The sequence below is a fragment of the Gracilinanus agilis genome, chromosome 1 (assembly GCF_016433145.1).
Source record: "Gracilinanus agilis isolate LMUSP501 chromosome 1, AgileGrace, whole genome shotgun sequence".
Taxonomy (NCBI): Eukaryota; Metazoa; Chordata; class Mammalia; order Didelphimorphia; family Didelphidae; genus Gracilinanus; species Gracilinanus agilis.
The window spans coordinates 116,614,803-116,628,174 of record NC_058130.1 but is presented as its reverse complement, the minus strand read 5'-3'; the positions used below and the strand labels follow the sequence as shown (position 1 = coordinate 116,628,174).

The 13,372-nt window shown below is 36.1% G+C and overlaps 1 protein-coding gene across 1 annotated transcript in view; it reads left to right on the top strand.

Annotated features, from left to right (window-relative positions):
• The first annotated feature begins 12,365 nt into the window (after positions 1-12,365).
• Positions 12,366-13,372, top strand: part of LURAP1L (leucine rich adaptor protein 1 like) — a 60,081-nt gene continuing 59,074 nt past the window's right edge. Inside the window, exons 1-2 of the mRNA XM_044685482.1 lie at positions 12,366-12,617; positions 13,016-13,340. Of these exons, the coding sequence (XP_044541417.1) occupies positions 13,032-13,340 (309 nt within the window). The 5' untranslated portion in view covers positions 12,366-12,617; positions 13,016-13,031. The remainder of the gene's footprint in view (positions 12,618-13,015; positions 13,341-13,372) is intronic.

The following is a 13,372-nucleotide window of genomic DNA, read 5'->3' as shown; positions in this document are numbered from 1 at the left end:
CAGGGCACTTTGGTAACCATGTATGGATCTCTCATTCATGAATTTACCTAATCCTTAAACTATAATATTTTCAAATTCCAACCTTTTTTTTGTATGTTTTTTTGGCCTCTTGGAATGTGATGGAAAGAATTCAAGAAGATCTGTGCTCCAGTCCTACCTCTCATCCTCCCTAGTCATGTGAACCTAGGTAAACCATGTAACATGTTAGAACCTGGGTTCCTTTTCCATCAAATGTAAAGTGATAGAGTCCTTTTGCAAACTCTGAAATGCTATATAATGCCATTTAAACACAGAGGAATAACAACTGCTTGAACACATGGGCTGATGGGGATGAAGACATACGATAACTCTAATCCAACTATCAATAATATGGAATTAGGTCTTAATCAATGATACATGTAAAACCCATTGGCATTGTGTGTCAGCTAAGGGGGGCTAGAGGAGAGGGAAAGAACATGTAACTATGTGAAAATATTCAAAATAAAAATAAAATTTAATAAAAAAATAAATTAAAAAAAATTTTTAAAAGTCACTCCCAGCTAGTCATTCAACCTTTCCATGACCCAGGTGAGTCTTTAAGAAAATAAATCACAGAATCAGGGTTTTTATTGGTACAAGGAGGTTCCATACACCAATCAAATCAAAAGCACAGGCATCTTTCTTCCAAAAAAAGATACTAAAGCTAAAGTCTTTAACAATATTTATATAACTTTGCTAATAGTAATAATCACTGTATCCCAAGAAGGAAAAAAAAGTGGGAAAGAAGAATTGAGAAGCAGGGGAATACTTAAGTCAGTGATGGCAAACCTATAGCACAGATGCCAAATATGACACACAGAGTGCTCTCTGTGGGCACGCTGTCACTCTTCCCCTTTCCCCCACCACAGAGTTCATTACTAAAAAGGAAAAGGGACTTGGGTTGAGCCTCCCCCTCTCCACATTTCTGGATGACATTTTTCACATCCCCTGCTCCTCTGTCCAGTGGCTCAATGGGATCACACAGGGGCAAGGTGGGTAGTTCACAGGTGGCAGAGCTAGAGGGGAGTAGAGTGCTTAGCCCACTCCCTTCCCACTCTCTATACTCAATGGACAATCCTTACTTCACTCACCCCTCTATCCAGCGGCCCAAAGGGAGTGCTTCCTCCCTCCCCTGTGTAGGGTAAGGAGGCAACAGGGCACACCCGGCATGGGGAGGGGCACAACAGGTGGTCTCTGGGGGAGCTAGCACAGCATTAGGCCTGGGGAATTGGGGCAGGGTATGGCACTCCATCTATAAAAGGTTCGCCATCACTAACACAAGTGAATTGATATAAAGTATGTAAAACCAGAAAAGCAACAGACACACTGTCTATAACAATGTACATGGAAACAACAACAAAAGGAAATTGAATCCTTTGTAAATTTAATGACCAAACTGGGCCCCAAAGAAGGGATGAGGAAATGGATCTCCCTCCCTATTTTGCAAAAGTGAAAGAACTAGAATGTGGAAAATTGCATATATTGTCAGACTCAGATGATGTGTCAGGAATCTGCTAAATGACTCACCACCACCACCACTTTTATGTAATTCTTTGTTTGAAAGGATGGTGTTCTGTATCAGGGAGGAAGAAGAACATGTTATATGAAAATGACAGTGAAAACAGAAGATATCTTAACAAATTTTAAAAGAAAATAGCCACACTTCTTAGCTGTATGACCCTGGACAAATCACTTACCCCCATTTGCCTAGTCCTTGTTTTTCTGTCTTAAGCATGTTGAGAGAAAATAATTTTTTTTCATTGAAATAGTCAACTTGAGTCAGGCATACCTATCACACAGAACATGTTTTTTTCTAAATCCAGGCCCCACATCTTTAAATATGTCTCCCTCAGACCTGGAATACACTCTACTTCCTCCTTATCCCTACCCAGAGGAATCCCTGCCTTCCTTCAAAAATCATCTCAAGTGCTGCTTCCTACAGGAAATCTCTACTGATATCCCCAGTTGGTTCCCTCTCTCTAGAATGAAGGATTTTGTATTAATTTTTTATATACTAGTTGTTTCCCATGCTCCTAGCAGAAAATAAACCCCTTAAGAGTAAGAAGCTTTTTTGTTTATATCCCCATTTCCTGGTATGATATCTGGCATACTACATGTGCTTAATAAATGTTTGTTGAATGTTGACTATATGGTAGGGACATTAGATATACAAAATGTCCAGGTAATAACATACCATGTTTTACTAAGATTCTAATGTATTATATAATATAATGTCTGTAAACTTTGTAATGACATTTAACAAGTTCTGACATTTTTTACCTTTCAAGGCTTATCATAATAAGCACTGACCTGATTGAAACACTTTTGTTTTAAACTTCATAGGTGTTGCTGACTTGCCAAATGAATATAATTAGAAACCAGTAGCCACCTGTCCTTGATGACATAATTGTGACAATTAACTTTTATAGAAGATGCAGAAATTTAAAGTGATTCATTAGATAAACCTTGTCATGTCCCAGCCACATATGAATGAAATGGAATATTCATTAGATAGATAGCATCATGGTATCATTGTTTTGCCACTGGAAAAGTAAATCTCAGTGGCTTCCTGGATGGCCAGGACCCTTAGAATAGAATTGTAGAATAGAAACTTCCTATATTTCAACTCTCTACTAATAGAAATTAGATATTAGTTGGAAAGACAATGTTAATCTAGTGAATGGAATACTTGACTTGTCCAAAGTCCTGGATTTGAAACCCAGTGCAGATTACTAGCTCATTTTTCTGAGCCTTGTTATTCTTAGCTATAAAATGAAGAGAATTCAGGCAAGGTGTAGTAATGGGGAAAGTGTTTCACTTGATATCATGAGATTTGGGTTTAGTTCCTGAATCTGAATTATAGGAGGTATATGATAATGGGCAAGTCATTCAGTCTTTCTTTACCTGAAAAAAAAAACAGAAATGAGACTAGTGCTTCCATCTTCACCTGGTTATTATAAAGAAGGCACTCTGTTAATCTTAGAGCACTATAGAAATGTGTCCTTATTATTTTTACTTTGCATGGAGTTTCCACTTTTTTCAGTTAATCTCAAAATATCTGGTTTGTTTTTATCCCATTCTTTTTTTTTTCATTCCAGTGCTTACCAGTCAAAGAAATAATAGGGTTTCAAGGCTGGGAGGAACCTTGGGAATTATCTGGTCTTATTCATTTTTCAGAGGATACTGAATTCCAGAAAAAGTGAAGTTTCTTGCCTAGAGCCCTTGATAGTCAATAGGCTCCAGGCTCTTGGTCTTTACTATATGAGGCTAATCTGATCTTCAGTCCACCTACTTGATGATATGCATGAAGTAGTACTATGATTTTAGAGAAGAGAAAGATTTGGGAGTGGATATGTAATTTCCTGTATAGGGAACTATTGGGATATTCCTTCCATTAAATGCAGATGTGTACTCCTCCGAACTAAAAGTCTTTGGGACAATAAGATGAAATGATTTGTCCAGGGTCATGTGGTTAGTGATAGACTGTAAAAATTTGACTCTATCTCTCTATTATTTCAGCATGCAAAACTCTCATTATCAGAAAGCAACTTGATTCTTTTTTTTCCTCAAGCAATAGAAATGTATAATATTAGAGAATGAATGTAAGTCAGAGTATTAGATCAAAATTAATCTTGGCAAAGGTGATGGTAAAAGCTACAACTTCAACAAGGAAGGGGAAGTCAGAAGTCTAAGCAAGACTGAGAAATTTCCCAAATGATGTTAAAAAATTGGCATCCAGCAGGAATATGTGTCCTAGAGACAATGCAGTATGGTAGATAGCATACTTGATGTAGAGTCAAGAAGATTTGGATTTTAAGCACACCTCTACTACTTACTAGCTCAGTGACCAAGAGTAAGTTACTTCTCTCTCAGCATCAGTTTCTTAATCTGAAAAATATGAAGAAAAATACCTGCAGCATCTATCTCCCAGAGATATTGTCTGAATCCAAGTTTATCTTTATTATATTTATATACATATTTACGTATTTATATATCTATTATTTTGTAAACTTTAGAGATCTATTTATTGTTATTATCACTATAGGATGAGAACTCCAAAGTGATACCTTTATGATCAAATTTTCAGATATAAGCTCTGATAGCAAAGAATTTAGAGATCCCATCAATCACAATTACTAGCCTTAATATGATTCCCTCTGTAGATTCTAGACATACTGCTTTTCTTTGTACTCATACAGAAAAACATGGGAGATTCTGTTCATGTATCTGTGGTTGTATGGTTAAGAGAACTATCTACATCAATACTGATTGCAACCCGTAAGTCTTTGCAAATTAGCTGAGGATCTGAGAGGCTGAATGCCTTGTGCATAGTTGCCCAGCTGTTAAATGTTGAAGGTGAGACAGAATCCACCAAGCCCTTCAAGTTTGTCCTCCCTCTGAATCCAGCACTTTCTACTTATTCTCTTATACTTCTTTTAATATATAAGTACTTCACATAAAGCCAGTCCATTTGGATAACACTGAATACCCATACTGGTATTATTAGTGACCTTATGTCCCATATATCGGGACAGAATATAAAACAAAAGGAAAAGTTGACACATTTCTGTCTATACCACTGAATTTGAAAAGGAACTACATGTTCAAATGACTTAATTCTGTTTAATGAACATCTAGTAAATTATGCACTAATTAACAATTAGTTAATGAACTAGATGTTCATTAAACAGAATTAAGTCATAGTTATAAGTCATAGATAATAAGTTATAGTCCTTATTATCAGAAAATTTTCAGTGTAATAATGATATAGAATATGAATACAAATAATGACAGTAAAAATGCATTAGTGCAAACAAAGGTAAGGTACAAGGAAGAAAACATCATAATTCACCTGTCCTGTTTATGATCAGGGCTTCCTTACCTTTAATAATGTATGATCTTTAAGGTCTTTTTAATAATACTTTGAAAAGAGATTGGCCAGGGGCATTTTTATTGTCGAACATATATTCAAGTGAGTAGCGTACTTGAAAAAATTAAAACAAACTCCTTGGTGCATTTAAATCCATTGCACAGGCCTATAAGCTTCGTTTCTCTATCAGACCTGGAATCATTCTTGCCACTTTCCCTGGAGAGCTCATATCAGCTAATGAAGGAACCCAACCTTCTTTCACATTTGCCAGGTTTAGCTGTGAAACTACTATTCCCCAGGTCCATTACTGGGACTATTGGGAGGGATTCCGAGATTGAGCAGTCAAGGGGAGCCAGTAATGAGAGGCTATGAAGAGAGAATGAAATCAGAGCAAGATTTGATAGGGATTGGCAAGGGGGGTAGGGAGGCGGATAAAGAAGACTTAGAAGTCTGTGACCTATTTTTAGTACCAGCAGCTAAGTCTCCTAGGGAAAATGTAAATGCTGATTACAAAAATTAATGAGATTTCAATCTTAATAATAAAATGTTTTGTGCTGAAGACAGGGAAGCACTACATATAAATAAATGATTCTATGTACTAGATACCATTTTATTGGTATTTTAGTTATTCCTCTAAAGAGATCAGATAAACAAAATTGTCATATTCCTCTATGAATGAATCAGAAAGGACTCAGTGATTTCAGCAGACATAGTTGTCTTCTACTAAAAGGCAATTTAGCTGAGGGGACAGAGAGGGATGTCTTGGGTATCAGGAAGTCCAGGTCATAAGACCTACAGAACCTAGCAGTGTAGCTGTGTAACCCTGGGCAAATAACTTAATCTCTCAATGTTCCAGACAACTCTTCTAATACTCTTAAGTTCCAAAGGAATTGTAGATATGAATAGGTTGTGAGAATCTCTACCATAATATTTCTCCATATAGAAAAAAAATCACATATCCATCTGAAATCTTTCTGCCATTCTCTGACATCATGTATTATTTTATGTATTATTTAGGCAAGTGGGCAAAGGGAATTGAACAGAGAAAGATACAAGAACTGCTTCATTATTCTTATAAAACTAGTGCTCAAAAATAATTATTTAAGAGGCAGCATAAATGTAAAGCATGTTAGTTTTAGTCAAAGAACCTGAATCAAATTTCCACTTTGCTACTTGTTATGTGTGGGACATGGACTTACCAACCATTCTAGGCCTCAGCTCCTCTTCTGTAAAAAGAACTTTGTTGTTCACTCATATTTATTCTCGGTGACCCCATATGGGGTTTTCTTGGCAAATATACTAGAGCGATTTGCCATTTCATTCTCTAGCTCATTTTACAGAAGAAGAACTGAGTCAAACAGGGTTCAGTGACTTGTCAAGGGTAGGTCATACAGCTAATAAGTGTCTGAGTATGGATTTGAACTCACTAAGATGAATCTTCCTGATCCCAAACTCAGTACTCCTATGTGCATTGTGTAGCTGCCCTAGAAAGAACTGGTTGACCTAAAGGGCCTCTGAGTTTCCTTCATGTCCCAGATCTCTGATCCTATGAAGTTAACATAAATCAAACAACTACCCTCTAAGGGCTTGATTACCACTGAGCCTTTTTACCCTTCCATTTATAATTTTATTTTATTGGTTTTATTTTTCTCCTGCAGGAAGTTCAGAGAGTAGATGCCTGGGTTAGGTTTTCTCCTGCTCCCTTGAGTTCTGTGCCCACAATAGTTAGGAATGCTTCAGAGTTTTAGTCAGTGCCAAAAAGAAGGGGGAGTGCCTTTCTTCTTTTAACCACAGACCCTGCAGAGGATTAAGGAGTGGCTGTTATCCACTCCACATGAAGTCTTGCTAAGACCACTTTTACCATAAGAACTGTGCCTTGTGACGCGGAGTATTCTAAGTGTGGAATGTTTCAAGCACGCATTACATCAGCCTGTTTGTCTTACTGAAACAACTAAAAAAACTTCCCTCTGAGTTTAGCAATGTCTTTCCTTAATTACTAACAGGGTTTCTGCTGAACAAAAAAAATTTAAAAAAAACATATTTTCTTTATTATTATTATTATTGTAATTGTTCTTGTTCATAATAATAAGGTTACATTCATATTACTCTTTGTGAGTTCCTATCAATTTACATAAAATACTCCATTTGATTTCTACTATAAGTTTGTCAGCCAAGAAATTTGCCTCAAATATTGTTATTCCCATTTTACAAATGAAGAAATTAAGTTACAGGTTCATTGAACCAGAATTCCAAGTCATATCAGAAGCCATCTTGTTCTCATTTTCTAGATGAAAAAATAGGATCAGATGATTAAAAAGACTTAAGTGTCAGGTATAGAGCTATGATTCATTTGGCAGCACCCAGCTAGTAAGAGGCAAAAATCTATCTTGACTCTAGAAGTTCTTTTGATCACCTACTATCTTTACTACAAGTATCGATCATTTCTTCTAGCGTTTCCCAAACTTTGGGATGAGGGGTGGGGCAGGAGAGGGTGAGGGAATTTAGGTTGTTTTCCTGCTTCTGCTGACTTCACCTTGTATCAGTTTATATATCTTCCCATGCTTCTCTTTATTCCTCATATTGATCATTTCTTATGTTGCAGTAATACCACAGTGTTATTTTAAAAAAATCAAGGAATCCATATGTACACTGAACATTGACTTTATGTCATTAGATATTTATCTATCTATTAGATAACTATTAGATTAGATAGACAGATAGATATATTGATAGTTTGAGAGAGAGAGAGAGAGAGAGAGAGAGAGAGAGAGAGAGAGAGAGAGAAAGAGAGAGAGAGAGAAGCCTATCTATCTATCTACCAGGTACTGCTGGTGCAAATAGAATCATGCAGAAAGTCATCCACTATTTTTAGTATGAAAAAGGTATTTCCAAACTCAAAAAACCTAGATAGAGAGGGTCCCATTACTGAAAGGACTTTTCCTCACTTAGTGAATCAGTAATCCTTTAAATTATAATAGATACTTATGTTTTGTGTCATTATATATTATGTAGACATTATGTGATATATGTTATTAGTCACAAATAACATTAAATACTAAGAATATTAATTAGCTGTCTTATTAGAAATTATTTAATATGAAAAGTCATCAATATTCCTTCTCTAAAAAAATACCTAAATTCCAACAGGAAATAAGTCAAATGACATAGATGTTTGTTTTGCTTTGGTTTGGTTTTTAAGAGAGGAGTTCTTCCTCAAGTCCCTCAAATCTTATGTAACCAAAAAAGAGTCCTATGAAGTTTATCTACTTATATTGCCATGCATAGTGTGAATAATGAATATATACTATCTCCCCTGAAATTTTTGTGATCCCACAGAATAAAATTTCAAAAGACCCTACTTAAACGCATAATACCATTTTATGTTGTCATTCTACATGCTTACCTTTTTTTTTAACCCTTACTTCTATCTTAGTAGCAAATCTAAGACAGAAGGGCAAAAGCTAAACAAATAAGATTAAGTCACTTTGCCCAATGTCACATTAGGAAGCATATGAGGTCATATTTGAACCCAAGTCCACTAGACTCCAGGCAAAGCACTCTATCCATTGTGCCACTTTTTAAAAGTATTTGTTTACTGGAAAAATCATATTAAATATTTGAACAAACTATTTTTTAAACCAATTCAATTTAGTTTGTAATATAATTCAGCTCAATTTAATTCAACAAATATTTGTATTGTTTCAGTAACTGTGTTTAGATTGTTTTCCTGCTTTTGCTGACTTCACCTTGCATCAGTTGATATGCCTTCCCATGCTTCTCTTTATTCCTCATATTGATTATTTCTTATGGCACAGTGACATTCTATTACATTCTGAATATAACATTAATTTATTTAGTCATTTTCCAGTTATAATATTTTATTTCTAGACCTTTGCTACTACAAAAATATTTCTAAATAATTTGGCAAATATAGGGCCTTTATCTTTGATTATCTTGGGGTATATACCTGGCTGTGGTATCTCTGGGTTAAAGGGTATGGACATCTTAGTCACTTTCTTGTTGTAATCCTCAGTTGCTTTCCAGAATGATTGGCTCACTTCACAATTCCATCAAAAATGCATTAGTGAACCAACCTTTTAACACAACCCCTCCAATACTGACTCTTTCCATCTTTTTGTATCTTGGTTCATTTTTTCAGATGTCAATAAGCATCTTTTAACTATCTGCTATGTACAAAGAACTAGGCACTAAGAATTCTAAGATAAAACCAAACCAAACAAAAACAAAAACCAACCCACTTCCTGCTTTCAATTATTTTCCTTTTACTGGATTCTACAAATTTTCAAACCTTAAAGCACTCGACAAATATTAGCTATTTCTACTACTTCATTAATAAAGATAATGCTATGCAGGCTATAATTTTTTTTACTTCATCTATTTACACCATTGAGAGTTAGTTAAGAAGAGAAATAAGACTTTTCTTGTCTTGGAGCTCCTGACCTTGGAAATTAGATAGGCCTAGAACATAAATAATAATAATATATAATATAATACTTATGATAATAAAATAAAAATCTGTGGCAGGAATTATCTCTATTGCTGGTTGGGGAGATTAAAGTAGGCTTAGTGGAAGAAGTAGAAACTGAGCTAGACTTTTGAAGGACAGAGAAAATATCAACAAATAGATTTTTTAAATATTGTTAAATTTAAATATAATTATTAAATTATTTTTGGAAATTTTTATTTTTAAAATTTTTTAAACTCTAATATTTTATATATATACATATATATATGCTTCTATATTAATTTTATTTGTTACAGGGCTAGGCAATGGGGGTTAAGTGACTTGCCCAGGGTCACACAGCTAGGAAGTGTCTGAGGCCAGATTTTAACCTTGGACCTACTGTCTCTAGGCCTGGCTCTCAATCCATTGAGCCATCCAGCTGCCCCCCTTTTTTTTAATTTTTATATAAATAAATGTTTTTTTATAGCTCCATCTATCAAAATTTGATACTGAAATCTCTTTCTCTGCAACTGATTCAGGACTGAAATTGCCCTACGGTTTTAACATAAAAATATTTATCAAGTGTCTTTTATGTCCTAGATACTGTTTTAAGCCACTTATAAGCAAGAAATTCTGCCTGCCCTGAAGGAGTTTACATTTTAAAGGGTAAACCAGTACATACAGAAGAGATGAAAAAGAGAGGGAAATAAGAAAGCTGGGTGATGACCAAGAAGTAGAGTACTGGTTCAGGACAAGATGAGGAGAAAACTCATCTAGTGGAGTCCATGGTTCTAGGGGCAGAGTGGAAAGAAAAAAAAAATTATGAGGATGGCCACAGTTCAGGTAGTATGGATGGGAAATGGCCAGAAAACACTGCAGTGTCATAGTTGCTTTCAGGATAAAACAAAAGCTTTCCATTGAGAGCCTAAGATTTCAGGGAAAGTGTCTAAAGTAGTAAGCTACTATCCACTAGCATATCAATATGAGTTTGGGAAACTGGTAAGCTCTAAAGCACTATAGAAATAAGGTATTGCTACTATTACCATTTGGTATGGATGTTTATAAGAAAAGCTACTCTATCATAGAGCTAGAATTGTCTTCCACCGCAGTCCATTGAAGCCTTTTTTGAACAAAAGAGCCAGATAGGTTAGGAATGCTAAAAACAATAGGCCTATTTTATAGGTACATTTTAACCCACCCAAGAAAAGGCATAAAGCCTAACTTGAGGTATCCAAGGGCTGGAGCACATGAAACTAAAGTCCAGGATGAAGGGGATTAGGGACAAGAGATTCATCCATATCTCAGTCATCAAAAGGCAAGATGCTGGGCCTCAGGTACAAAACAGCAAAAGGAAGTCAGTAGGTCAGTGTGGTCTTATAAGAAGTCATCTTCTAGACCTGCTACACCTAGGTTATATCAAGCTTTTCTTTCATGCTTTCTGACTGACAAGAGAGGAACCTGGACACTTTGTCACCTTGATACCAAGGCAGTTCAATTATATAAGTACAAGGGACATGAATTTTATTGAGAGAGAGGTGATTGCCACCCTCTTGTGTCTTTTTCATTTCCTATCTTTGATATATAGCCAGGGAAAACACCATGGATTGGCCAGCATCCCCTACTCTAGAAGCATGAAGCAAGGAAGATTCTTATATAGAAGACCCTAGAGAAAAGCAAGGTTGTGTCAGAGAAGGAGTGGGAGGCAGTAAGGAGGAGATTCAGTCAAGAGAGGAGGAGTCAGTTACAGTAACAACAACAACAAACTATACCTTAAAAATAAGAGAAGTTTTTGGATCTAACTTAAAACCACAGTATGGGTTTTCCAAATTTGGATTAAGGCATGTAGCTGCATCATTAAATTAAGATTTAGTTTTGTTCTCTAATTCCTTAAAGAGTGTTTATAACTTTAAATGAAAATTGATTCAGAGTCATCCTCTAAATACACTCCAGTTATTTTTATTTTTTAAAATGAGAACTTCTTTCTCTTCCTAGAATAAGAATTTCTAGTATGTTCATTAATAATCACATTGACTAAATAAATACTATAAAGTGAGTCTATATTTCCTAGATTTAGAAGGTTTGCTAAGGAGACAACTGAACGTATATCCTAGGCTGTGTGGATAAAAGTGAAAAGTTTCATCAGTGTCAATGGGACTGGATCCCAAGCAAGACCAGAAATTCAAATATTCATTGGCTTCCATTAAGTTAAATAACCTGTTCATTGAAAAATCCCAATGAAAATAAAATTATTTCTAGTCTAACTGTTTAAATACTGACAGAGTTTGATTCTATCAAAATACCATATTATTTCCAAATGCTAATAGCTGAATCAATTCAGTGGTCCATGTAGCACTGAGGAAACTTTTTGAAACTTTCTCAAGTGCTACCTAGTATCAGAACTAACTAAAAACAGTCTTTAGTCAAACTAGCATATAAAAATCTAAGAGTTTCAATGTTTTTAAGCTGTTTTTTTCTCATATTAAATATATACTTATACATACATATATATGTGTGTGTATATACACACACACACATTAATGACATTTCAGGGTTCAGGTAAACCACAATATCATATTTTCTGACTGCAGTAACGAACTAAAAACATTTACTATGAGGCTTGCAACTCTGTATAGTAAAACCCTTTTTTTGTTCTTTTTAACATAAAGTGATTTGGCAGTATCTCAAACGCTGGACTTTCTTTTCTTCTTTGCTGGACAGTGACATACTTTAATCTGTCAGCTGACGTTTCCCCTTTAATTTGGGATACTTTTTAAAAGTGTAAGGTAAAAGACTACCATGTCAGAGAGCACCAAACATAATGCTCATATTAGAGACTTCCTTTAAATGTGACGCCTGCATTGCCTTACGACTGATAGGGTTAGAACAATTGGAGTTGCTCTTTTTGTCTGTGATCTACGGTACAAGGGTTGGCCCCGCTTTGGTCCACCTGCCAGTAGGGTTTAAAGTTTCATAGGATCGGAAAAACACAATGACTTGGATGAAACTGTCCAAAGGAGAAGGAATCTAGTCCTGTTAACTTCCAGGAAGCAGTTAAACTCCAATTATGCTGAATATCTCTCTTTAGTGCATATGTACACACGACCGGCTTTCTCTGTGACCAGATTTCTGACCGTACAGGATAAATCAGAAAACTTGGAGACATATGGTTGGAAAATGAAACAATCCAGGAGTGTTACTACATCATTATATTGTTGCCGTGTTGTTGCAGACGGGCTGTCAGTGAACACTGAAATGATATGAATGGTTAGTTATCGGGATTTTTTCCCCATAAAGATAAACCTGTTTTTATTTATTCATTATTTTTTTCTGTAGTCGCAATTGTCTACTTTACAGTGGGTGGCCCTCCAAAATGTAACCCAATAATAATTATGAACTATTTTCAGATGAGCCACTGTCCCTAGTTAGCTGTGGTCCCTACTCCAGTTTGCTGCCTGAGTGAATCTCAAGAGGCTAATACTAGACTATGGAAAGGACGATGAACTCTGCATGCCGCGGTTAGATACAGAGAGGATAGAAGGAAATCTGCTGCTCCTGCTGCCGCAGCTTGCAAAAGCTGCAGCTCCCTTTAATCAGAAGAGCCTGGAGTGTGTTTTATTTAATTTTTTTCTTTCTTTCTTTCTTTTTTTTTTTTTTTTTTTAAGAAAAGAAGAAGAAGCCATGGAAGAAAGCCCACTGCCAGACCTGAGAGACATTGAACTGAAGCTTGGGCGTAAAGTGCCGGAGAGCCTGGTACGGTCGCTCCGTGGGGAGGAGCCGGGCAGGGACCGAGACAGAGACAAGGACAAGGACCAGGGCAGGGGGTGCAGCAGCAGTAGCAGCAACAGCAGCAGCAATAACAGCTGCAGCTTGTCTCCCTCTTCTTCCTCCTCTTCTTCGTCTTCCCCAGCCTCTGGCTCTCCTAGATGTTGCAACTCCAGTGCCCTGGAGAGACTGGAAACCAAGCTACATCTTCTCAAGCAGGAGATGGTGAGTAACGTGCTGCGTTCCCGCAGCAGGCA